General features: G+C 45.8%; 1 protein-coding gene across 4 annotated transcripts in view; it reads right to left on the bottom strand.

The window, feature by feature from the left end:
- Positions 1–27,294, bottom strand: part of PPP1R13B (protein phosphatase 1 regulatory subunit 13B) — a 126,330-nt gene that overhangs the window by 56,074 nt on the left and 42,962 nt on the right. For 3 of the 4 annotated variants that reach the window (XM_063948510.1, XM_063948509.1, XM_063948507.1), the window contains exons 2-3: positions 22,972–23,119; positions 2,509–2,628 (exon numbers count right to left, since the gene is read on the bottom strand). In XM_063948510.1, the coding sequence (XP_063804580.1) occupies positions 2,509–2,628; positions 22,972–23,119 (268 nt within the window). The remainder of the gene's footprint in view (positions 1–2,508; positions 2,629–22,971; positions 23,120–27,294) is intronic. The other variant, XM_063948508.1, reaches the window with a different exon arrangement.

Raw genomic sequence — 27,294 nt, 5'->3', positions numbered from 1 at the left:
CCGATGGTCAGATCTGTAACCGTGTCCCTATAACGTGTCTACACGGACTGTATCTCAGTAACGGCCCGTCTAAAGCAGAAGCATTGTATCAGTCGTTTACCTTCACTGCTGATTGGTTGCCATGGGCAACTTCTCCACTGGCTCACCTCTCCACACTTTTCACTGCTTCATGAATAGATGGATATCCAATTATTCACGGTAAAACATCGGGTCCGAAAAATGTCCGTTTTTCAGACTTTTTTTCCGATGTTTCAATTTTTTTTATTTTTTTTTATTTATTTTTTACACAAGCTGTCCAGATGGATCGCCTGTAAAAAAAAAACAAAAAAAACAAAAAAAAAACAAACACCTTCTCCCGAAAAACACACAGGTTCAGTGAAACCTGTGTGTTTTCGTGTGAAACAGCCCCGTTTTCGGACAAAAGCGGGGCCGTTTCCGGGGATTCTGCTTCGCCTGCCGGAGGCAGGTGAAACAAAATACCCGATAAGCCGGCGCATGCCGCGGCTTATCAGGGCTAATTAGTTAGCCCCCGGCGGGATAATAAGCCCCGGTAAATTACTGGGAATATTGGATATTCCCCTAACTGTTTTAAAAGCATTAGAATGATCTTCAGTTAATTAAAGGGGGTTTTGTATGAAATACCTACAAACAAAATCCCATTGGTCAAAATACCGACAACAATTGACAGATGGTCAAAATACCGACCTTTAAAACACAGACAAGGGTCAAAATCCCAACATGTAAAATGACAGGTCAAAAAGTCGACACGAGTCTTACATTGTTGTTTTTTTTGTGTGTGTGTCGACATGGACACCATATAAGTGTACCTTCCTGCTCTCCAGGTCCACTGGGATGGTAAAGTATGAACAAGTCGGATTCAATGAAAAAATCATGAAACACTCAGGTCGACTTTTTGACCTGTCGTCATTTTAAATGTTGGGATTTTGACCTTGTCTGTATTTTAAAGGTCGGTATTTTGACCGTCGGTCAATAGTTGTCGGTATTTTGACCGTCTGGATTTTGATTGTATGTAAATTGACCGCATCCCACTAAAGGTATAGGCGGAATTAAATAAAAATACATCTGTAAGAAGTTCAATTCAAAGCCAGCATCTTGTAGTCTCCAGTATAAATAGGAGACTGACAGAAGACAACAAGCGATCCCCATTACTATTGTTCTTTATTTGTAGTCCCAACATGTAACGCAGCTCCGCACAACAGGGGATCAGAAGGTTGCGGCGCTCTGCCCAAATATAAAACAAAGCAAAATCTAGTTTACAAAAAGTTGAAAGTGTTGGAACTTTACTGAAGTGAAATGAGCTGCGCGGCGGAGATGACACACAAATATATCAATGGACTGGTTTAAATAAACAGAGCAACTTTCCCCTGAAGCACAATGAGCCAGAACCTGTGAGTGTGATAGAGATCCCAGCGCCTGTGGTACAATTCATGCTATACATCAGGCTTCAAAGCGTCATCAAATGAGAGAGCGTGGCAGACTGCCAGGCCATAAAATAAAACAAATTCCTGCTTAGCGCTAATCCGGCGTACACTCTGCTACCGCTCTTACTGGCTGGAGGAACGCCAAGCGTCCAGGAAGAAGGAAGCGGCAAAATAAATAAACAAAAATAAACTTGTTCTCCTACCTGGCCTGGTGAGAGCACGGTTTGACCATTACGCTTGTGGATAGATGCACACCGAGATTTATTTACACTAACTACCGTTACTGATCAATAATTAACAGTGGAGTATTCACAATATTTTGAATGGAATCTCGTTACTATTTAAAAAAATATAATTTTGGGAGGAATTAAGCAAGATAAATAAAGGATAATGTAATTCTTTCTCCTGCATGGCCAGGCGGGAAACAGCTCCCTTGCGTGGCCAGACGGGAAACCGCTCCCTTGCGTGGCCAGGCGGGAAACCGCTCCCTTGCGTGGCCAGGCGGGAAACCGCTCCCTTGTGTGGCCAGGCGGGAAACCGCTCCCCTACTTCAACTTTGGCCATTGGCGTCAGGCGACCCGGGAATTCAGCAGTGACCTGTTCACACTGCTAAGCGACCCAAGTCGACTCGGCAAAATACCGGGTTGATAGCGGGTTTTTGTGCAGTGTGAACGGGGTTGTGTCACCCAGTACTCGTACTCAGACCAACATCCAAAATTAAGGAGAGCACTTATGGACTATTTTAAAAGAGATACGGTCTGAAGTAAAATTGAAGAACCAGAATATAGCCTTAACGAATGTACACATTTATACTTTCTCTTTTGATCTTTAACCAAAAATAAATTTTGGTTGATCTAGTAGTTCTTGTCTAACATGTGATCCTTATAGTTTATTATTTGTGATACACCCTTTTACCTTTGACATTTATTCGGTGCTAAATACATACGTACAGGAGTTGTGACATACCACTAACTTCCACTATATCACTGGATTACAGGGAGATAGATACAACAACGCACCCTGCATAATACGCAGAGCCAAGCTTACTGCGTGACACTGTACTCACTCTGCTCACCGCTCTCCGCTGGGAAATCCTCATGGCGCAAAAAGAACTTCACCTCTTCCCTACGAGGTCCCCATTTCTGTAGGTGCTCGAACATCAGATGATCAAATGGCAAAGGCCGTTCTGGAGAAGTAAAACACAGAGGCATTCATTTTCTGCAAGGCCAAGACGCAAAGCGTTATCGCACTTTAACAGCTAGTAGCCAAATAAATAAATTAAAAAAAATATATATATATATATATATATATATATACACACACACACACATATATATACATACACATAAATACACATAAATATATATATATATATATATATATATATATATACATACACACATATACATATACATATACACACACACACACACACACACACACAGTCAGGTCCATAAATATTGGGACATCGACACCGTTCTCATATTTTGGGCTCTATACACCACCACAATGGATTTGAAATGAAACAAACAAGATGTTCTTTAACTGCAGACTTTCCGCTTTAATTTGAGGGTATTTACATCCAAATCAGGTGAACGGTGTAGGAATTACAACGGTTTCTATATGTGCCTCCCACTTTTTAAGGGACCAAAAGTAATGGGACAATCGACTCAAAAGCTATTTCATGGACAGGAGTGGGCTATTCCCTCGTTATATCATCATCAATTAAGCAGGTAAAAGGTCTGGAGTAGATTCCAGGTATAACATTTGCATTTGGAATCTGTTGCTGTCGACTCTCAATATTAGATCCAAAGACCTGCCATTATCAGTGAAGCAAGCCATCATTAGGCTGAAAAATCAAAACAAACCCATCAGAGAGATCGCAAAAAATAAGAATTTACTTACCGATAATTCTATTTCTCGGAGTCCGTAGTGGATGCTGGGGTTCCTGAAAGGACCATGGGGAATAGCGGCTCCGCAGGAGACAGGGCACAAAAAGTAAAGCTTTACAATCAGGTGGTGTGTACTGGCTCCTCCCCCTATGACCCTCCTCCAAGCCTCAGTTAGGTACTGTGCCCGGACGAGCGTACACAATAAGGAAGGATTTTGAATCCCGGGTAAGACTCATACCAGCCACACCAATCACACTGTACAACCTGTGATCTGAACCCAGTTAACAGTATGATAACAGCGGAGCCTCTGAAAAGATGGCTCACAACAATAATAACCCGATTTTTGTAACTATGTACCAGTATTGCAGACAATCCGCACTTGGGATGGGCGCTCAGCATCCACTACGGACTCCGAGAAATAGAATTATCGGTAAGTAAATTCTTATTTTCTCTATCGTCCTAGTGGATGCTGGGGTTCCTGAAAGGACCATGGGGATAATACCAAAGCTCCCAAACGGGCGGGAGAGTGCGGATGACTCTGCAGCACCGAATGAGAGAACTCCAGGTCCTCCTTAGCCAGGGTATCAAATTTGTAGGATTTTACAAACGTGTTTGCCCCTGACTAAATAACCGCTCGGCAAAGTTGTAAAGCCGAGACCCCTCGGGCAGCCGCCCAAGATGAGCCCACCTTCCTTGTGGAATGGGCATTTACATATTTTGGCTGTGGCAGGCCTGCCACAGAATGTGCAAGCTGAATTGTATTACACATCCAACTAGCAATAGTCTGCTTAGAAGCAAGAGCACCCAGTTTGTTGGGTGCATACAGGATAACAGCAAGTCAGTTTTCCTGACTCCAGCCGTCCTGGAACATATTTTCAGGGCCCTGACAACATCTAGCAACTTGGAGTCCTCCAAGTCCCTAGTAGGTGCAAGGCACCACAATAAGCTGGTTCAGGTGAAACACTGACACCACCTTAGGGAAAGAACTGGGGACGAGTCCGCAGCTCTGCCCTGTCCGAATGGACAAACAGATATGGGCTTTTTTGAGAAAAAACCACCAATTTGACACTCGCCTGGTCCAGGCCAGGGCCAAGAGCATGGTCACTTTTCATGTGAGATGCTTCAAATCCACAGATTTGACTGGTTTTAAACCAATGTGATTTGAGGAATCCCAGAACTACGTTGAGATCCCACAGTGCCACTGGAGGCACAAAAGGGGGGTTGTATATGCAATACTCCCTTGACAAACTTCTGGACTTCAGGAACTGAAGCCAATTCTTTCTGGAAGAAAATCGACAGGGCCGAAATTTGAACCTTAATGGACCCCAATTTGCGGCCCATAGACACTCCTGTTTGCAGGAAATGCAGGAAACGACCGAGTTGAAATTTCTTTGTGGGGCCATCCTGGCCTCACACCACGCAACATATTTTCGCCACATGTGGTGATAATGTTGTGCGGTCACCTCCTTTCTGGCTTTGACCAGGGTAGGAATGACCTCTTCCGGAATGCCTTTTTCCCTTAGGATCCGGCGTTCCACCGCCATGCCGACAAACGCAGCTGCGGTAAGTCTTGGAACAGACATGGTACTTGCTGAAGCAAATCCCTTCTTAGCAGCAGAGGCCATAAGACCTCTGTAAGCATCTCTTGAAGTTCCGGGTACCAAGTCCTTCTTGGCCAATCCGGAGCCATGAGTATAGTTCTTACTCCTCTACGTCTTATAATTCTCAGCACCTTAGGTATGAGAAGCAGAGGAGGGAACACATACACCGACTGGTACACCCACGGTGTTACCAGAACGTCCACAGCTATTGCCTGAGGGTCTCTTGACCTGGCGCAATACCTGTCCCGTTTTTTGTTCAGACGGGACGCCATCATGTCCACCTTTGGTATTTCCCAACGGTTTACAATCATGTGGAAAAAACTTCCCGATGAAGTTTCCACTCTCCCGGGTGGAGGTCGTGCCTGCTGAGGAAGTCTGCTTCCCAGTTTCCATTCCCGGGATGAAACACTGCTGACAGTGCTATCACATGATTTTCCGCCCAGCGAAAAGTCCTTGCAGTTTTTTCCATTGCCCTCCTGCTTCTTGTGTCGCCCTGTCTGTTTACGTGGGCGACTGCCGTGATGTTTTTCCCACTGGATCAATACCGGCTGACCTTGAAGCAGAGGTCTTGCTAAGCTTAGAGCATTATAAATTTACCCTTAGCTCCAGTATATTTATGTGGAGAAAAGTCTCCAGACTTGATCACACTCCCTGGAAATTTTTTCCTTGTGTGACTGCTCCCCAGCCTCTCGGGCTGGGCTCCGTGGTCACCAGCATCCAATCCTGAATGCCGAATCTGCGGCCCTCCAGAAGATGAGCACTCTATAACCACCACAGGAGAGACACCCTTGTCCTTGGATATAGGGTTATCCGCTGATGCATCTGAAGATGCGATCCGGACCATTTGTCCAGCAGATCCCACTGAAAAGTTCTTGCGTGAAATCTGCCGAATGGAATTGCTTCGTAGGAAGCCACCATTTTTACCAGGACCCTTGTGCAATGATGCACTGTTTTTAGGAGGTTCCTGACTAGCTCGGATAACTCCCTGGCTTTCTCTTCCGGGAGAAACACCTTTTTCTGGACTGTGTCCAGAATCATCCCTAGGCACAGCAGACGTGTCGTCGGGATCAGCTGCGATTTTGGAATATTTAGAATCCACCCGTGCTGTTGTAGCAGTATCCGAGATAGTGCTACTCCGACCTCCAACTGTTCCCTGGACTATGCCCTTATCAGGAGATCGTCCAAGTAAGGGATAATTAAGACGCCTTTTCTTCGAAGAAGAATCATCATTTCGGCCATTACCTTGGTAAAGACCCGGGGTGCCGTGGACAATCCAAACGGCAGCGTCTGAAACTGATAGTGACAGTTCTGCACCACGAACCTGAGGTACCCTTAGTGAGAAGGGCAAATTTGGGACATAGAGGTAAGCATCCCTGATGTCCCGGGACACTATATAGTCCCCTTCTTCCTGGTTCGTTATCACTGCTCTGAGTGACTCCATCTTGATTTGAACCTTTGTAAGTGTTCAAAAAAATTTTTTTTTTTTTTTTTTATTTTTTTTTTAGAATAAGTCTCACCTAGCCTTCTGGCTTCAGTGCCACAATATAGTGTGGAATAATACCCCTTTTCTTGTAGTAGGAGAGGTAATTTAATTATCACCTGCTGGGAATACAGCTTGTGAATTTTTTCCCATACTGCCTCCTTGTCGGAGGGAGACCTTGGTAAAGCAGACTTCAGGAGCCTGCGAAGGGGAAACGTCTCGACATTCCAATCTGTACCCCTGGGATACTACTTGTAGGATCCAGGGGTCCTGTACGGTCTCAGCGCCATGCTGAGAACTTGTCAGAAGCGGTGGAACGCTTCTGTTCCTGGGAATGGGCTGCCTGCTGCAGTCTTCTTCCCTTTCCTCTATCCCTGGGCAGATATGATCTTATAGGGACGAAAGGACTGAGGCTGAAAAGACGGTGTCTTTTTCTGCAGAGATGTGACTTAGGGTAAAAACGGTGGATTTTCCAGCAGTTGCCGTGGCCACCAGGTCCGATGGACCGACCCCAAATAACTCCTCTTCCTTTATACGGCAATACACCTTTGTGCCGTTTGGAATCTGCATCACCTGACCACTGTCGTGTCCATAACATCTTCTGGCAGATATGGACATCGCATTTACTCTTGATGCCAGAGTGCAAATATCCCTCTGTGCATCTCGCATATATAGAAATGCATCCTTTAAATGCTCTATAGTCAATAAAATACTGTCCCTGTCAAGGGTATCAATATTTTTAGTCAGGGAATCCGACCAAGCCACCCCAGCTCTGCACCTCCAGGCTGAGGCGATCGCTGGTCGCAGTATAACACCAGTATGTGTGTATATACTTTTTATGATATTTTCCAGCCTCCTGTCAGCTGGTCCTTGAGGACGGCCCTATCTATAGACGGTACCACCACTTGTTTTGATAAGCGTGTGAGCGCCTTAGCCACCCTAAGGGGTGTTTCCCAACGCGCCCTAACTTCTGGCGGGAAAGGGTATACCGCCCATAATTTTCTATCGGGGGGAACCCACGCATCATCACACACTTTATTTAATTTATCTGATTCAGGAAAAACTACGGTAGTTTTTTCACATCCCACATAATACCCTCTTTTGTGGTACTTGTAGTATCAGAAATATGTAACACCTCCTTCATTGCCTTTAACGTGTGGCCCTAATAAGGAATACGTTTGTTTATTCACCGTCGACACTGGATTCAGTGTCCCTGTCTGTGTCTGTGTCGACCGACTAAAGTAAACGGGCGTTTTAAAACCCCTGACTGTGTTTTTGAGACGTCTGGACCGGTACTAATTGTTTGTCGGCCGTCTCATGTCGTCAACCGACCTTGCAGCGTGTTGACATTATCACGTAATTCCCTACATCCATTCCGGTGTCGACTCCCTAGAGAGTGACATCACCATTACAGGCAATTGCTCCGCCTCCTCACCAACATCGTCCTCATACATGTCGACACACACGTACCGACACACAGCACACACACAGGGAATGCTCTGATAGAGGACAGGACCCACTAGCCCTTTGGAGAGACAGAGGGAGAGTTTGCCAGCACACACCAAAAACGCTATAATTATATAGGGACAACCTTATATAAGTGTTTTCCCTTATAGCATCTTTATTATATATTTCTAACGCCAAATTAGTGCCCCCCCCTCTCTGTTTTAACCCTGTTTCTGTAGTGCAGTGCAGGGGAGAGCCTGGGAGCCTTCCCTCCAGCCTTTCTGTGAGGGAAAATGGCGCTGTGTGCTGAGGAGATAGGCCCCGCCCCTTTTTCGGCGGCCTCGTCTCCCGCTCTTAACGGATTCTGGCAGGGGTTAAATATCTCCATATAGCCTCCGGAGGCTATATGTGAGGTATTTTTAGCCAAAATAGGTTTTCATTTGCCTCCCAGGGCGCCCCCCTCCCAGCGCCCTGCACCCTCAGTGACTGCCGTGTGAAGTGTGCCGAGAGGAAAATGGCGCACAGCTGCAGTGCTGTGCGCTACCTTTAGAAGACTGAGGAGTCTTCTGCCGCCGATTCTGGACCTCTTCTTACTTCAGCATCTGCAAGGGGGCCGGCGGCAAGGCTCCGGTGACCATCCAGGCTGTACCTGTGATCGTCCCTCTGGAGCTGATGTCCAGTAGCCAAGAAGCCAATCCATCCTGCACGCAGGTGAGTTCACTTCTTCTCCCCTAAGTCCCTCGTTGCAGTGATCCTGTTGCCAGCAGGACTCACTGTAAAATAAAAAACCTAAGCTAAACTTTTCTAAGCAGCTCTTTAGGAGAGCCACCTAGATTGCACCCTTCTCGGCCGGGCACAAAAATCTAACTGAGGCTTGGAGGAGGGTCATAGGGGGAGGAGCCAGTACACACCACCTGATCGTAAAGCTTTACTTTTTGTGCCCTGTCTCCTGCGGAGCCGCTATTCCCCATGGTCCTTTCAGGAACCCCAGCATCCACTAGGACGATAGAGAAACATTAGATGTGGCCAAATCAACTGTTTGGAACATTCTTAAAAAGAAAGAACGCACCGGAGAGCTCTGCAACACCAAAAGACCGGAAGACCACGGAAAACAACGGTGGTGGATGACAGAAGAATTATTTCTCTAGTGAAGAAAAACCCCTTCACAACAGTTGCCCAGATCAAGAACACTCTCCAGGAGGTAGGTGTATATGTGTGTCAAAGTCAACAATCAAGAGAAGACTTCACAAGAGTAAATATAGAGGGTTCACCACAAGATGTAAACCATTGGTGAGCCACAAAAACAGGAAGACCAGATTAGAGTTTGTCAAACAACATCTAAAAAATAAGAATTTACTTACCGATAATTCTATTTCTCGTAGTCCGTAGTGGATGCTGGGGACTCCGTCAGGACCATGGGGAATAGCGGGCTCCGCAGGAGACAGGGCACATCTAAAAAGCTTTTTTAGGTCACATGGTGTGTACTGGCTCCTCCCCCTATGACCCTCCTCCAAGCCTCAGTTAGGTACTGTGCCCGGACGAGCGTACACAATAAGGAAGGATCTTGAATCCCGGGTAAGACTCATACCAGCCACACCAATCACACCGTACAACTTGTGATCTGAACCCAGTTAACAGTATGATAACAAAACGAAGTAGCCTCCGAAAAGATGGCTCACAACAATAGTAATAACCCGATTTTTGTAACAATAACTATGTACAAGCATTGCAGACAATCCGCACTTGGGATGGGCGCCCAGCATCCACTACGGACTACGAGAAATAGAATTATCGGTAAGTAAATTCTTATTTTCTCTAACGTCCTAGTGGATGCTGGGGACTCCGTCAGGACCATGGGGATTATACCAAAGCTCCCAAACGGGCGGGAGAGTGCGGATGACTCTGCAGCACCGAATGAGAGAACTCCAGGTCCTCCTTAGCCAGAGTATCAAAATTTGTAAAATTTTACAAACGTGTTCTCCCCTGACCACGTAGCTGCTCGGCAAAGTTGTAATGCCGAGACTCCTCGGGCAGCCGCCCAGGATGAGCCCACCTTCCTTGTGGAATGGGCATCTACATATTTCGTCTGTGGCAGGCCTGCCACAGAATGTGCAAGCTGAATTGTACTACAAATCCAGCGTGCAATAGACTGCTTAGAAGCATGAGCACCCAGCTTGTTGGGTGTATACAGTATAAACAGCAAGTCAGACTTTCTGACTCCAGCCGTCCTAACTATATATATATATATATATATATTTTTAGGGCCCTGACCACGTCTAGTAACTTGGAGTCCTCCAAGTCCCTAGTAGCCGCAGGCACCACAAGAGGTTGTTTCAGGTGAAAACGCTGACACCCCTTTATGAAGAAACTGGAGACGAGTCCCAGTTCTGTCCTGTTCAAATGGAAAATTTTAATATGGGCTTTTGTAAGACAAAGCCGCCCATTCTGACAATCGCCTGGCCGAGGCCAGGGCTAACAACATGGTCACTTCCCATGTGAGATATTTGTCAACAGCATGGTCACTTTCCATGTGAGATATTTCAAATCCACAGATTTGAGCGGTTCAAACCAATATGATTTTAAGAAATCCCAACACTATGTTGAGATCTCACGGTGCCCCTAGGGGCACAAAAAAGCTGTATATGCAATACATCCTTTACAATCTGGACTTCAGGAACTGAAGTCAATTCTTTCTGGAAGAAAATCTACAGGGCCGAAATTTAAATGTTAATGAACCCCAATTTGAGGTCCAAAACACTCCTGTTTTCAGGAAGTGTAGAAATCGACCTAGTTGAATTTCCGTCGTGGAGCCTTCCTGGCCTCACCCACGCAACATATTTTCACCACATGTGGTGATGACGTTGTGCGGTCACCTCCTTCCTGGCTTTGACCAGGGTAGGTATGACCTCTTATGGAATGCCTTTTCCCCTCAGGATCCGGCATTCAACCGCCATGCCGTCAAACGCAGCCGCGGTAAGTCTTGGAATAGACATGGTACTTGCTGAATCAAGTCCCTTCTTAGCTCCCCAGGCCCTTAGTCCTCTGTGAGCATTTCTTGAAGTTCCGGGTACCAAGTCCCTCTTGGCCAATCCGGAGCCACTAGTATAGTTCATACTCCTCTATGTCTTATAATTCTCAATACCCTGGTTATGAGAAACAGAGGAGGGAACACATACACAGACTGGTACACCCCCGGTGTTACCAGAACATCCGCAGCTATCGCCTGAAGGTCTCATGACCTGGCGGAATACCTGTCCCGTTTTTGTTCGGGCGGGACGCCATCATGTCCACCTTTGGTCTTTGCCAACGGTCCACAATCATGTTGAAAAACTTCCCTATGAAGTTTCCACTCTCCCGGGTGGAGGTCATGCCTGCTGAGGAAGTCTGTTTCCCAGTCGTCCACTCCCGGAAAGAACACTGCTGACAGTGCTATCACATGATTTTCCGCCTAGCGAAAAATCCTTGCAGTTTTCACTGCCCTCCTGCTTCTTGTGCCGCCCTTCTGTTTACGTGGGCGACTGCCGTGATGTTATCCCACTGGATCAATACCGGCTGACCTTGAAGCAGAGGTCTAGCTAAGTTTAGAGCATTATAAATTTGCTCTAAGCTTATTTATGCGGAGAGAATTCTCCAGACTTAATCACACTTCCCTGGAAATTTTTTCCCTGTGTGACTGTTCCCCAGCCTCTCAGGCTGGCCTCCGTGGTCACCGGCATCCAATCCTGAATGCCGAATCTGCGGCCCTCTAGAAGATGAGCACTCTGTAATCACCACAGGAGAGACACCCTTTTCCTTGGATATAGGGTTATCCGCTGATGCATCTGAGGATGCGATCCGGACCATTTGTCCAGCAGATCCCACTGAAGAGTTCTTGCGGGAAATCTGCCGAATGGAATTGCTTCGTAATAAGCCACCATTTTTACCAGGACTCTTGTGCAATGATGCACTGACACTTTTCCTGGTTTTAGGAGGATCCCGATTAGCTCGGATAACTCCCTGGTTTTCTCCACTGGGAGAAACACGTTTTTCTGGCCTGTGTCCAGAATCTTCCCTAGGAACAGTAGACGTGTCGTCGGAAAAAGCTGCGATTTTGGAATATTTAGAATCCACTCGTGCTGTCGTAGAACTACTTAAGATAGTGCTACTCCGACCTCCAACTGTTCTCTGGACCTTGCCCTTATCAGGAAAGCGTCCATGTTTCTTTTAAGAAAAATCATCATTCCGGCCATTACCTTGGTAAAGACCCGGGGCGCCGTGGACCATCCAAACGGCAGCGTCTGAACTGATAGTGACAGTTCTGTACCAGGAACCTGAAGTACCCTTGGTGAGAAGGGCAAATTTGGACCTGTAGGTAAACGTCCCTGATATCCAGTGACATCATATCATCCCCTTCTTCCTGGTTCGCTATCACTGCTCCGAGTGACTCCATCTTGATTTGAACGCTTGTATGTAAGTGTTCAAATATTTCAGATCTCACCGAGCCGGTTGGCTTCAGTACCACAATATAGTGTGGAATACTACCCCCTTCCTTGTTGTAAGAAGGGTACTTTGATTATCACCTGCTGGGAATACAGCCTGTGAATTGTGTGAGGGGGAGACGTCTCGAATTTCCAATGTACACCTGGGATATTACATGTAGGATCCCGGAGTTCCCTTGCGAGTGTTGCTGAAACTCTTGAGATGACCCCCTACCGCACCTGAGTCCGCTTGTACGGCCCCAGCGTTATGCTGCGGACTTGGCAGAAGCCGTGAGGAGCTTCTGTTCCTGGGAATGAGCTGCTTGCTGCAGTCTTCTTCCCTTTCCTCTCCCCCTGGGCAGATATGACTGGCCTTCGCCCGCCTGCCCGTATGGGGACGAAAGGACTGAGACTGAAAAGACTGTGTCCTTTTCTGCCAATATGTGACTCGGGGTAACAAAAGGTGGATTTTTCAGCTGTTGCCATGGCCACCAGGTCCAATGGACCGCCCCTTTATACGGCAATACTTCCATATGCCGTCTGGAATCTGCCTCACCTGACCACTGTCGTGTCTTCGTCTGGCAGATATGTACATCACATTTACTCTTTGATGCCAGAATGCAAATATGCCTCTGCGCATCACACATATATAGAAATGCATCCCTAAAATGCTCTATAGACAATAAAATCCTGTCCCTGTCAAGGGTATCAAAATTTTCAGTCAGGAAATCCGACCAAGCCCCCTCAGCGCTGCACATCCAGGCTGAGGCGATTGCTGGTCGTAGTATAACACCAGTATGTGTGTGTATATACTGTTATGATATTTTTCAGCTTCCTATCAGCTGGCTCCTTGAGGGCGGCCGTATCTGGAAACGGTAACGCCATGTTTTTTATATGCGTGTGAGCGCCTTGTCCACCCTAAGGTGTGTTTTCCAACTCGCCCTTACTACTGGCGGGAAAAAGGGTATACCGCCCATAACTTTCTGTCGGAGGAACCCCACGTATCATCACACACTTCATTTAATTTATCTGATTCAGGCAAAACTACAAGTAGTTTTTTCCCACCCTACAAAATACCCTTATTTGTGGTACTTGTGGTATCAGAAATACGTAACACCTCCTTCATTGCCCTTAACATGTAACTTGTGGCCCTAAAGGAAAAATACGTTTGTTTCTTCACCGTCGACACTGGGGTCAGTGTCCGTGTCAGTGTCTGTCGACCGACTGAGGTAAATGGGCGTTTTTACAAGCCCCTGACGGTGTCTGAGACGCCTGGACCGATACTAATTTGTCCGCCGGCTGTCTCATGTCGTCAACCGGCTTGCAGCGTGTTGACATTATCACGTAATTCCATAAGTAAGCCATCCATTCTGGTGTCGACTCCCTAGAGAGTGACATCACCATTACAGGCAATTTTCTCCGTCTCCTCACCAACATTTTCCTCATACATGTCGACACACACGTACCGACCTACAGCACACACATACAGGGAATGCTCTGATAGAGGACAGGACCCACTAGCCCTTTGGGGAGACAGAGGGAGAGTTTGCCAGCACACACCAAAAGCGCCATAATGTATATAACAACCCTAGAAGGTGTTGTTTCTATATATGGGCTCTTAATATATAATTATATCGCCAATTTATGCCCCCCTTCTCTTTAACCCTGTTTCTGTAGTGCAGGGGAGAGTGGGAGCCTTCCTCACCAGCGGAGCTGGTCAGGAAAATGGCGCTGAGTGCTGAGGAGAATAAGCTCCGCCCCTTTCACGGCGGGCTTTTCTCCCGGTTATTAGGAAAACTGGCCTGGGTTAAATACATACATATAGCCTTAATGGCTATATGTGATGTATTTATTTGCCAAATAGGTATTTATATTGCTGCCCAGGGCGCCCCCAGCAGCGCCCTGCACCCTCCGTGACCGTGTCAGTGAGCCGTGTAGCAACAATGGCGCACAGCTGCAGTGCTGTGCGCTACCTCTCTGAAGACTGTGAAGTCTTCTGCCGCCTGTTTCCGGACCTCCGTTCCGCCGTCTTTCTTCAGCGTCTGTAAGGGGGATCGGCGGCGCGGCTCCGGGACGAACCCCAGGCTGACCTGTGTTCCGACTCCCTCTGGAGCTCAGTGTCCAGTAGCCTAAAACTTCAATCCTCCTGCACGCAGGTGAGTTGCAAGTCTCTCCCCTAAGTCCCTCGTTGCAGTGATCCTGTCGCCAGCAGGAATCACTGATTAGAAACCTAAAAAAAAACTTTACTAAACAGCTCCTTAAGAGAGCCATCCAGTTTGCACCCTTCTCGGACGGGCACAAAAACCTAACTGAGGCTTGGAGGAGGGTCATAGGGGGAGGAGCCAGTACACACCATGTGACCTAAAAAAGCTTTTTAGATGTGCCCTGTCTCCTGCGGAGCCCGCTATTCCCCATGGTCCTGACGGAGTCCCCAGCATCCACTAGGACGTTAGAGAAAAGCCTTTACAGTTCTGGAACAACATCCTATGGACAGATGAGACAAAGATCAACTTGTACCAGAGTGATGGGAAGAGAAGAGTATGGAGAAGGAAAGGAACTGCTCATGATCCAAAACATACCACCTCATCAGTGAAGCACGGTGGTGGTAGTGTCATGGCATGGGCATGTATGGCTGCCAATGGAACTGGTTCCCTTGTATTTATTGATAATGTGACTGCTGACAAAAGCAGCAGGATGAATTCTGAAGTGTTTTGGGCAATATTATCGGCTCATATTCAGTCAAATGCTTCAGAACGCATTGGAAGGCGCTTCACAGTGCAGATGGACAATGACCCGAAGCATACTGCGAAAGCAACCAAAGAGTTGTTTAAGGCAAATAAGTGGAATGTTATGCAATGGCCAAGTCAATCACCTGACCTGAATCCGATTGAGCATGCATTTCACTTGATGAAGACAAAACTGAAGGGAAAATGCTCCAAGAACAAGCAGGAACTGAAGACATTTGCAGTAGAGGCCTGGCAGAGCATCACCAGGGATGAAACCCAGCGTCTGGTGATGTCTATGTGTTCCAGACTTCAGGCTGTAATTGACTGCAAAGGATTTGCAACAAAGCATTGAAAAGTGAAAGTTTGATTTAGGATTGTTTAGTTTGTCCCATTACTTTTGGTCCCTTTTGGAGGCACATATAGAAACCGTTGTAGTTCCTACACCGTTCACCTGATTTGGATGTAAATACCCTCAAATTAAAGCAGAAAGTCTGCAGTTAAAGCACATCTTGTTTGTTACATTTCAAATCCATTGTGGTGGTGTATATAGCCCAAAATATGAGAATTGTGTCGATGTCCCAATATTTATGGACCTGACTGTATGTGTATAAAATGTACATGACCTAAAATACTTGGCCAATCCTTACCCATTGTCTCTTGGTTTAACACCAGGGCTACCACACTAAGACTTATGAGATACAAGCCTACAGTGTACTGGTCACAGCCGTACACCTCAGTGTGTGGTTACATAGCTTCATTAGCCATTTCCGCAATGCTACAAGTCAGCGTCTGTAGTGTTTTTAATGCTACGATTTCTACTTATTTTACCATAAAACCATTCTCTGCATTCTCTACAGTTAAATGGGTAAATCGGTGACTAAAAGGGCTACCATGTAAATGGTTTACCCAATGCCTGCCCACTGAAACAGAACTAATTGTGTCATAATCCCCAGGCCACCAAATAGTGAGGCTCACACCCCATTTCAGCACAAATGCAGCAGGCAAAGTGCATTTCCACCAATATAACAATTTTATACATAAGTGAGCTATGTAACACAGATATCCCTGCAATCTCACCAGACATGAATAGAGGAATAACAAACTTTAGCAGCAAAACTGGAAAATTGAAATGAATTAAATAAAAGGGGTTGACCACAATTTGGATGTTTTTGCCGTTTCCACCCAGACACACAATCATGCAGAAGTAGGAGCAGATACATTTTCTGGGGACAGCTATAAGAACCGGCTAGCGGGCTAGGACCTCTGAAGGCACTAGGCAGAGTGTAGGAACAATCTGGAAAGGTCTCTGCATCCACTTTGTTTTGCACGTTCCTAAATGGGTTGCAGTGATCCTAGAATGAGACCTACTCATTGCCCACTACACCCAGAAACGGTTTATTTAATGTAATACGTTCACTTTAAGTTTCCGTTTCATATACAGAGCTTAGAGCTGTATTCTTTTTTTTTTAAAGGGCTCAATTAACTCTAGAGTTATTACATGATAAAGACGTCGGGCTAGATGCATCATCGCTTGGAAAGTGAAAAAGTACCAGCCAATCAGCTCCTAACTGCCATGTCACAGGCTGCGTTTAAAAAATGGCAGTTAGGAGCTGATTGGTACTTTATCACTCTCCATTTTATCACTTTCCAAGCGATGATGCATCTGGCCCAAACAAATATAACATAATGGTCCATGTTACCCTCCACGTTTCCTTCCACTGGAGTCTATAGATATACATGATGTCCTGTACCAAACACATCCTGTTAGGTCAGCGGAGCATAAACCCCTAATGTTAGAATATACAAAACGCAAAGAAATTAGGTTCCACGTGCAAAACATATTCCGCCATGCCAAATCGACCGCCTACACAACTGGAAACTCTGAATAAGTGATGCCGTGCAGTAGAAGTGGTTTTCTGAGCGGTCACTATAGCTCTGCGGGCGGCAGGGTTTCAGACTGCCCATCAAGGTGTGATACAGTTAAACGATAAAAATTCACCGGGAACAAAAAACTTATTTTATTATTTTTACTTCCACAGTCCAAATCCAGGCGTGTAAGGACAATACAGGTAATGAAACAAGTAGACGAGATGATCTAATCAGTTATTTCCCAAGGACAAATGAGTTTGCTATTTTTAGAGAAATAATGTCAATTTAAAAGAATATTTGCTATTATCGACAAATTCCATTTCTTGCACACAGCAATAAGATAAGAACAGGGAGGAGGGTAGGTGTGGGGGCAGATTGCATGAAGTGGGGGGGGTAGTCCGGTGGTACAGAGTGGTGTAAGTATGGTAGAGGAGGGTACGGTACTGGGAGATAAGGACTTGCTGAGCCTAGGGACCTTCACACTGAGCCGATACAAGAGAAACAGATTACGTTAGTTCTGCATAATGTTCTTTCTATAAACTGCAGAATTCTGGCAATTTAAACAAGCTCTCTGGAAATAAAATGTCTGTAGTGACCTTGACGCTGGTTGCTTATCGCAAACATTAACAGCTGTCCAGGCCAGATGAGCAACAGAGCCTCTAACAATATTTATTAGGTTCAAAAACCATTATGAGAATGAGTCAGCCATGTGGAACGGGGGAAATTAGAGACTCACACATGAGTCAACCTCTCGAGTTTAGGATTTAAATGAAACAATAATAAAAAAAAATATGTAAAAGGTTCCGTCAGAAAGCAGGCTTGTGTGCTCATAACCCATGTGAGCGCTAATGTGTGCCGGCACAGAACATCTGGAAGCCGGAGCCTGCAGCACGGGCAAACTTTAAAAAGGCATTAAATGCCTCCAGAAAGGGGATTAGAGCCGCATGGTGCCAAGCCCTTCTGATTCTGTTAGCGAAAGCGTTCCTTATATCCTGAGCAGCAGAGCAGGGAATATTAGCCCTTATATTGTTATTTGTCCCAAATGCTATTTGGAACAGAAAAAAAATTAGTGAATGATTATTAATGGAACAGCCAACACACTATATACATTCAGACAAAAACAAAATAACTTTGAAATCATTCTACCAACGTTTCAGGGCTAAGCAGAGCCTTTCATCAGGGTACAGCATACATGTGGCCGTGACACATTGGGAGAATGATTGCACAGCATTTAAACAATTTTCTACTTTGAAAAGAGACGGAGGGGTAAATTTACTAAGATGGGAGCTCTATTTAAGATGGGATGTTGCCTATAGCAACCAATCAGATTCCAGGTATTATCTTCTAGAAGGTGCTAGATAAATGAGAAGTAGAATCTGATTGGTTGCTATAACAGAACTCCCATCTTAGTAAATTTCCCCCGGAGAGTGCTACATGCGTTTTTTCTCAACATGATGTTACACTAAGCTATTGGCACCTCTGTGTCTCTTTGTTGCTCTAGACCACCATACAGAATGATTTCTATAGATCAACTGGGTTTGTATATTTTGTCGACATTCATCATGTAACACTGGTGAAAATGTTGACAAGTATAGACTGTGAACATAACGTTCCTGGGCCGGGATGTTCTCGAGTCTGAGTTCGGCGGCTGTGTGGGATACCGTCCGAACTCGGACGTTTTTTTAAAGGGGCAATCATTTACAGCCATGGTTTAGCCTTGTAAATGATCGCCCCTTTAAAAAAAGCACCGAGTTCAGCCGGCATCCCACACAGCCGCCGAACTCAGACTTTATTACATCCCACCACCGGTGTTCCAGTGGTGACTTACCTAGTTCAGCATGTTCCAGCAGTGTCTTATGTGTCCAGTGATCAGCTAATGAGACCTTCCAGCTCATCCTGCAGTGCTTTTGGTGGGGAGTATCCCCAACTCCAATCCCAAACCCTCCACTGACCCAGCCTAATGCAAACCCTCCACTGCCTCAGCCTAACCCAAACCCTCAACTGCTTCAGCCAAACCCGAGCCCTCCACTGCCCCAGCCTAACCCGAGCCCTCCACTGCCCCAGCCTAACCCAAGCCCTCCACTGCCCCAGCCTAACCCAAGCCCTCCACTGCCCCAGCCTATCCCGATCCCTCCACTGCCCCACACAAACCCAAACCCTCCACTGCCTCAGCCTAACCCGAGCCCTCCACTGCCCCAGCCTAACCCAAACACTCCACTGCCCCAGCCTAACCCAAACACTCCACTGCCCCAGCCTAACCCAAACACTCCACTGCCCCAGCCTAACCCAAACACTCCACTGCCCCAGCCTAACCCAAACACTCCACTGCCCCAGCCTAACCCAAACACTCCACTGCCCCAGCCTAACCCAAACACTCCACTGCCCCAGCCTAACCCAAACACTCCACTGCCCCAGCCTAACTCAAGCCCTCCACTGTGCCAGCCTAACCCAAGCCCTCCACTGCCCCAGCCAAACCCAAACCCTCCACTGCCCCAGCCAATCCCAAACCCTCCACTGCCCCAGCCTAACCCAAGCCCTTCACTGCCCCAGCCTAACCCAAGCCCTTCACTGCCCCAGCCTAACCCAAGCCCTCCACTGCCCAGCCTAACCCACACCCTCCACTGCCCCAGCCTAACCCAAGCCCCCCCCACACTGCCCCAGCCTAACATAAGCCCTCCACTGCCCCAGCCTAACCCAAACCCTCCACTGCCCCAGCCTAACCCAAGCCCTCCACTGCCCAAGCCTAACCCAAGCCCTCCACTGCCCAAGCCCTCCACTGCCCCAGCCTAACCCAAATCCTCCACTGCCCGAGCCTAACCCGAGCTCTCCACTGCCCCAGCCTAACCCAAGCCCTCCACTGCCCCAGCCTAACCTACTAAGTATCTAAATCAGGAATATTCAACTGGAGGCTCATAACCCAAACAACTGGAGAAATGAAGCAGGCCAAACACACCCTGTGATACGGAAGTCATCACGAAATTGGCCCAAGATGGCCGACTGTCTGAAAATAATCCTCGCGCCCAATGATAGGTGGATAAAAATCTGTCAGTTCACTATTGGACACGCTGGCAAGTCTAGTCTCGAAATAGGACCACTACTGGTTTGTGTGTGCGCCCATCCTCCAACAAGTGACCCCAGAAGAGATCTGTCTGCATGGCACAGATCGTGAACAGAAGGATCCCAAAAAATGTGACACTCCTGTGTGCGCCACGATTGGACTCCGACTGCTAAGCAGGAACAGCCAAAGGCACTTTGTGGCAAGTAATGTCACTCATTACTGGCTAACGGAACATCATTGCAGCACAGTGCTGAGGATCTCTTTATAAACCTCTTTTGTCAAAGTTACTGTGTACGAACAACTAACATATATACTAGTAGTATTTTATTCGTATTCACAATTTGTAGCGCACGGCAAAGGAACTTAAAGACATCAGTAATTCCGATATAGAATAAAAACAATTTGGAGGTAAACACCCCTCTACTAAATTCAGATATTAAATGAGGAAATGGTCACTTCAAACACAGATGGTTTCCCACAATCATCAAGTAAAAAGAAGATTAGGAAAAAAAGGACTGCACTAGCCGCGACCTATTTAGTACGCGTTACACACAAAACAAAATGAACACAATAGGTTCTAGAACCAGTCAACGCACTAGCAGAACAACACACTGAAGGCATTAGCACTGGTATATACTGTACACTACAAGACAATCTGTGATAAACCCTACGATAATGCACAGAGATATGAAGCACTGTAAAGTGTGTGCTGCTCATTCAGCCTTTATGTAAATGCGTTGCCGCTGTTTAGCACTTGGCAGCAGTTTACAGAAAGCTTATAACGTGTTATCATCACCTATGTGCCAGACACAATCCCCGTGTCATTAACACTTTGTTTGTGAGAATGTGGGGAACCCTCGTTGTTGTATGATCATTACAAGTCCTACTGTATGTAACTACCACAGCAGGAGAACAACCGGTTACATCACCTGTTATCACAGGCAATTAGCCATTCAATGTACAAAACATCAACATATGTCAGCAAGACTAATTTATTGGCACTTACTTACTTCTGGCCTGTATAACACACACACTATAATAATTTACTGTTAGATTGTAGCTAATCACACATGTAATGACGCTCTGAAGGTGACGTGTCAGTTTGCTTTACACACAGATTTTCACAAATCTTCAGCAATTGAAATGGATTACAAAAGTAATCCCTGAAAAACTGACAGTAAACTTAGTCAACCAGACCATTAACAGGCCAGATTTTCTGGATATCCCTGACCTAATTACAGGTGAAAAGTCACATCTCAGCCAATACCCAAACATTAAAAACCTGTGCTTTGACCGGTCACATTACTTGGTATCATAGCTGAGCAGAATCGATCAGTTTCCTCTGCAACTTAATAGGGGGGGGGAGAGGCTAAATGAGCACTCCGATGGTACATCACTCATGACCAAAGTAGCCACTATCATTTAACCATTTCTGGGTCTGGCCTCGCCCCCCCATTACATATTAACCAGATCCCCAAAGAGGGCACACACACGGCCACCATTACGGGGGCACAGCAGGAACTAATGTACCGGGCCACGTATCACCGGGGAGCTTGAAGCATGCAGATGATCCTACCTGTGAATTGCTTCTTGTTCACATACAAATGTCTGTCAATAAAAAGCACTTCGCTATCGGGATCACCAGGTCCCCCCTGTCAGCCACAGTGACTAGCTGCAGTGCGGGAAGACTTCGATGGAGGCACGGGAGTTGTTTTTCTTGGGCACCCCTCTAATGATAGGGCACAGGCTTCAGTCTAGAGACCGCCTCCATCTACTGATTGTTGGCTCCTCCTATTGTTCGCACACAACTATCCTTAATTTGACTCCTCCCCCTGCTCCTTGTTGTACCTGCTACACATACTGCTTCCACAGTAAATTGAGGCACAAAGAAGTTTCCTATGTGTACCTCTGACTTTCCCAACCCTAAGTGTGCCTTTGAGACCATCCCTCCTCAAGTATGCCTCCCCAAGGGTGGCTCTGCCCCCATCCCTCCCCAAGGGTGCCTCTGACCCCATCCCTCCCCAAGGGCGCCTCTGACCCCATCCCTCCCCAAGGGCGCCTCTGACCCCATCCCTCCCCAAGGGCGCCTCTGACCCCATCCCTCCCCAAGGGCGCCTCTGGTCCCCTTCCCTCCCCAAGGGCGCCTCTGACCCCATCCTTCCACAAGTGTGCCTCTGCCCCCATCCTTCCACAAGTGTGCCTCTGCCCCCACCCTTCCACAAGTGTGCCTCTGCCCCCACCCTTCCACAAATGTGCCTCTGCCCCCATCCTTCCACAAGTGTGCCTCTGCCCCCATCCTTCCACAAGTGTGCCTCTGCCCCCATCCTTCCACAAGTGTGCCTCTGCCCCCATCCTTCCACAAGTGTGCCTCTTGCATCCTCTCCAATGTGTTTCTCGGACTGCTTTCCAGTCTCTGACTCTTCAGTCACCCCATTTCCAACTGTCACTTTGACTCCGCTCCCAATGGCTGGTGGATACGGAGACAAGACCATGTTCAATGCTACATCACTGAACCTAAAGACGACTGAATTTGCGGTCACGTGGGAAGGCCTAAAGGAAGGTGGAGAGATCTTTGGGGCATGAGGTGCAAGTTAACACTGTGGGGGGATGTAACAGCAGATGCATCCACTGGGTCAGAGGGGGACCTGGCTGTTTTAGGTGTACTGGGTCCCACAATTTCTGATAGCAGTCCTGGACACACATTTCCTTTGCCATGAGTCCATCCCAAACGATTAAACGGAAAGGATCATTACACCTAGATTAGACGGAGACTCTGGGAGAACATTAATGCATTTGGGGAAGGGGGAAGGGGGTTGGGGGTGCAACTGTACTAATTAGCAAGCATATCAACTCGTACAATCACAGAAACCAGCTAAAACCGTAGAACAAAAATATTTTTATCCTATTATTTTTATATTAGACAACTACAAAACGAGAATAAAAATAGATAGTTAGCACCTGTAAGACTTCTGAAAATAAGGAAAATAAACCATTGCTTACCATTCCCACGCCAAACTTCAGCCAGGTGACACGCCCCCTCACCTGGCTCCTTGCAAAACTCCACAACATCCCGGCACGTTGTCTCAGGCGTTATTGGGACTTCAGTTAATATTTGTTCATTGTTGCTAAGAAATACTGTTAATATAGTCTGCAAGAGAAAGAAATGCAGCATTTGTCATATTGGGTTTATGACCTGTGACAAGAAGCATCGCTGCATGCATAATGTATGCGTTCATATTCAAGAGAACACAACTTATTTATAAGACGGCTGCTGGTATCACGGTGACAAGGATTCAGCTCCAACCGCTGTATATATTTTCAGCTGCAGCAGTCTTGGTTAAACACTTTAACCTACATTCATTCAGGTGCCGGCAGACCATCGATTCACCAGTACCCTGCAGTGTCACAGGTGAATTAGTTGGCTGCGCTGTCAATGCGGTCCCACTTTTTGAACCAATCCGTACCTCACTAAGATTTGGCTCAACCCAGCCAGATGCACTTTAATTCATGGTAAAAGCATATTTCTAACATGAATTTATTCAACTGCAATGTGAAATAGATTAGAATAGTAGAGGACACTCCTGCCAAATACAATAGGTCAACTGGGAAGGTAGGTGCTCTTGTGTGTAAGATACACGCTCTGCGGGTGACCCATTCCTCTAGTATACTCAGGTTTACACCACACGCCAGCCGGCATTTGCTGTAGGTTTGAGTTTATGAATATTGAAGTTAAAAACGAGATAGAACTATGTCAGTCTAACTGCGCGGACATAATTCTGGACTTAAAAACTAGGTCACCAGAGTGGATTCCTTCTCATGCATCATAACACAGAACAGGGGAAGGGAAAACATTTACATTTGTCAGCCCGCTACACAGCGGCGGCCGTATGTAACAAACGGTGCAGGATTTCTGCTGTCAGCCGTTATATATGCGGGCGCTGCAATGTGTCGGACAGTCATAACCAACAAGATTATTTGGTCCATCATGGCCATACATTTTTTTTTTTGGGGTGGGGAAGGGGGACCTTTTATGCTCTATATCAGAGAAATCATATATGATCACTTTGTATGTACCTAGACGGAATGTGAAATGGAAAAAAAAAAAATCTGAGTAAACCACATTTAATATTTATTGTATTGATCGATCACCACGCCAAATGAAAGAAAGACAAGAATCAATTGTTCATGTTTAATGAACCACACTGATCATCAGATATACTGCCTGAGGATTCCATTTGTATATGAGACGATGGAATTAAATTAGTAAATTAAAAGGACTCTTTCTTAAGATGTATATACAGTATGTAGAACGGCTGTTCAACAAGAGAACCTTGAAAATCTACTCAAAACGCTATACCAAAAAAAATAAAAAACATCTTAATATACAGGGTTGGCTGGGTTTTTTTTTATTACACTGCGGCTACAGGCACAGGATCCGGTCTTTAGGTTGACAGTAACTAGGTTTGACAGGGTCTCTAGGTCGACAGGTCAAAAGGTCGACATGAGTTTCACAATTTTTTTCTTTCTTTTTTTTTTTAACCTTTTCATACTTAACGATCCACGTGGACTACGATTGGAACGGTAATCTGTACCGAGCGAAGCGAGGCACCTTGCCTGAAGCATGGCGAGCGAAACGAGCCATGCGAGGGGACATGGTGCGCTAATTGGGGTTCTCGGTCACTCTACGAAGAAAACACCAAAAAAACATTAAAAAAAACTCATGTCGACCTAGAGACCCAGTCGACCTAGAGACCATCTACCTTCCATACCACACCCTACAGGCACTGGGCTGTGACTTTTTAAAAAAGCCTGTTATAAGGGAATCTTGCAGTCTTCATTTGAGCGAGCTGAAACAATGTAATAAATTCACACACACAGTTGAGACGGGTGGGTGGGTTGAACCAGATCAGAGAGAGACTAAAGGCCCATACACACTTGACGATGCACACATCGTTAACGACCGTCGTTAACGACTTCCCTTGAACTTCCCTTGAACAGCTGAGCAAACGACATGAGCATACACACTACCAACAACCAAAGACGAAAGACGAAAGACCAAAGACCATTCATCGTTGAAGCATCCAAGCTGAACAGTTTATTAAAATAATGAGCTGGGAACAGGGCTGGTGAACAGTGGCTTGGTCGTTGGTCGTTGGTCTTTCGCACCATACACATTCAACGACGTCTCTGGTCGGTAACGACCATAGTGGAAATTGAGCATACATGCTCCACAGATAAGCGAGGGTCGTTAACATCCCGCGGGGCCGCGCATCGGTGGTCGTCGGATGCATACACACTTGAAGATATAATGAGCGACGTCGTTGATGAGGGCTGAAATGAACGACGTCGTTCATTTTATCGTCAAGTGTGTATGGGCCTTAAATCTCCCTAGCATCAGCTAAGACTCCATAAACGCTTCCCCTAACAATCCTATAGGACAGGAGAAAACCACAACAAACATTCTTATCTATCATCTATCTCTGAGTGCACTTTGTAGGTTTTATATATTTAGTCCATCTACGTATATTCAGATGTACTACGTTACAGCGTCAGTGGAAAACAGTGTAACGTAGCATTTTGTATGCAGATACAGCTGAAGTCGCACACAGAACAGACACAGGCTGCATATCATTTTAATCAGCGTAGTCTACTTGTGCGTCTTAAGCCAAGTGCACACCAGGGCGCCACTGGTACGATGTGTCGTTTCCGGGCAGTCTGGATCATGCAATGTGTAATTACAATTGCACGCTCCTGCGAGTGGAAAATTATCTCTCTGGTTGGCCGTGCTGCACAGTCAATCAGAAGATATCATTAACGATTCCATGGTACATTGTGCCACCAAACCACTCTTTCTGATGCGTACCCAGCCTTAATTGGATAACAATGCCAATAAGGCACATTTTCGGTGAAAGATGCTCAGTGTTAGTAAATGCGATTGGGACTAGGTGCGATTAGAGGGGCTGTTTAGCGTCACTGCAGAATCAAGTGAGGACACATTTGTAATAGGAATGATGAGCAGTAAAAATTGGATTAAAAAAGTTTTTGCTTAAACCATTTTTTAGGGCATTAATGTTCTAATGGAAAACAAAAATGAAAAAGGGCTTCTTATAATACTGAGAAACATTACTATGTATTAGAAACCTTGATCAACCATGTTTAATACTTTCTAACATTAACAATCCACACTTCTTAGGCTATAGGATATATTTTACATCATTCAATAAAACCAATTTTTTCCCAAGCCTGTTAATATTATATTGCCAATCATAAACTACATGGACGAACACAAGCGCAACTCTTTATACCACCTTAAGGATGACCGGTGAGAACAATCTGCTTTAATGACATTTTCCGAATTTCTCAATAGGAAACTTTTTGCCTGAGGGTGCCGTGGAAGAAAGGATGATCCTCTGGGGTGACGCGATATAAGAAAACTTGGGAACCACTTGTCTAAGCATTCTCATATATCTGAACGAATATTATTTAAGCCCATAAATGGTTGCTTGAGCCCACTTTGTTCACGACCCTCTAAACATAATGACCTGATCTGTATACAGGTGTTATTTAAGGCATATAACAAATGCTGGACAAATACCAGGACTAAACAATTGCACAGAACACCCAACAAGACTACAGTAATATGTTTTAACTATGTCAAAACTACGTTTTCTATGGTATTTTATAAATATCCGATTTCTTGTATGTGTTGAGTTTGCATGTTCTCCCTGGTGTTTGGTTTCCTCCCATACTCTAAGAACAAAATTAAATTAAATAAAAAATGATTCTCTCCAAGCATCGGGATGGCTGCAGCCTCACATTACTGATCTGTTCTTGAGGAGGGGAAGGGGGCTGCCTTTTCTACCCCTCACCGTCTGAGGCTCCTAAGAAGAAGAAGAATTTTGCAGCTAATTAGTCATTTTTCGGGAGCTAGATGAGCCCAGGAAGATATACTCGTACATATATAGATAAAGAAAATGATGTTCAAAAGTAAAATTTTCATGCACGGCGACTAGCTGGGATATTAAATAAAGCGGAACACATCAGGATTACGTCATGATCACATTTGGCATTTGATAAAAATAACAAAAATACGGAAAAAACACAAAAGAGTGACAGGGTGGAATGAACCTGCCGTTATCTAAACACACCAGGTAGTAAACACCACAACAATATGAAAAACAATATAAAATCAGGACACGAGCAAGTAGAACACACATGAGGTAAAAATAAAAACAAGAGCTACACTCAATGCCGGCCACTACAGCTGGGTACTGATGAAAGAGGAGTGCGCTACTGCATCCTGTTCTTAAGGGAGGTTCATGC

Source organism: Pseudophryne corroboree, chromosome 12 (genome assembly GCF_028390025.1).
Source record: "Pseudophryne corroboree isolate aPseCor3 chromosome 12, aPseCor3.hap2, whole genome shotgun sequence".
NCBI classification, from domain to species: Eukaryota; Metazoa; Chordata; class Amphibia; order Anura; family Myobatrachidae; genus Pseudophryne; species Pseudophryne corroboree.
Note: the sequence above shows the minus strand (reverse complement) of the source record. Positions and strands in the feature narration are given on the sequence as shown.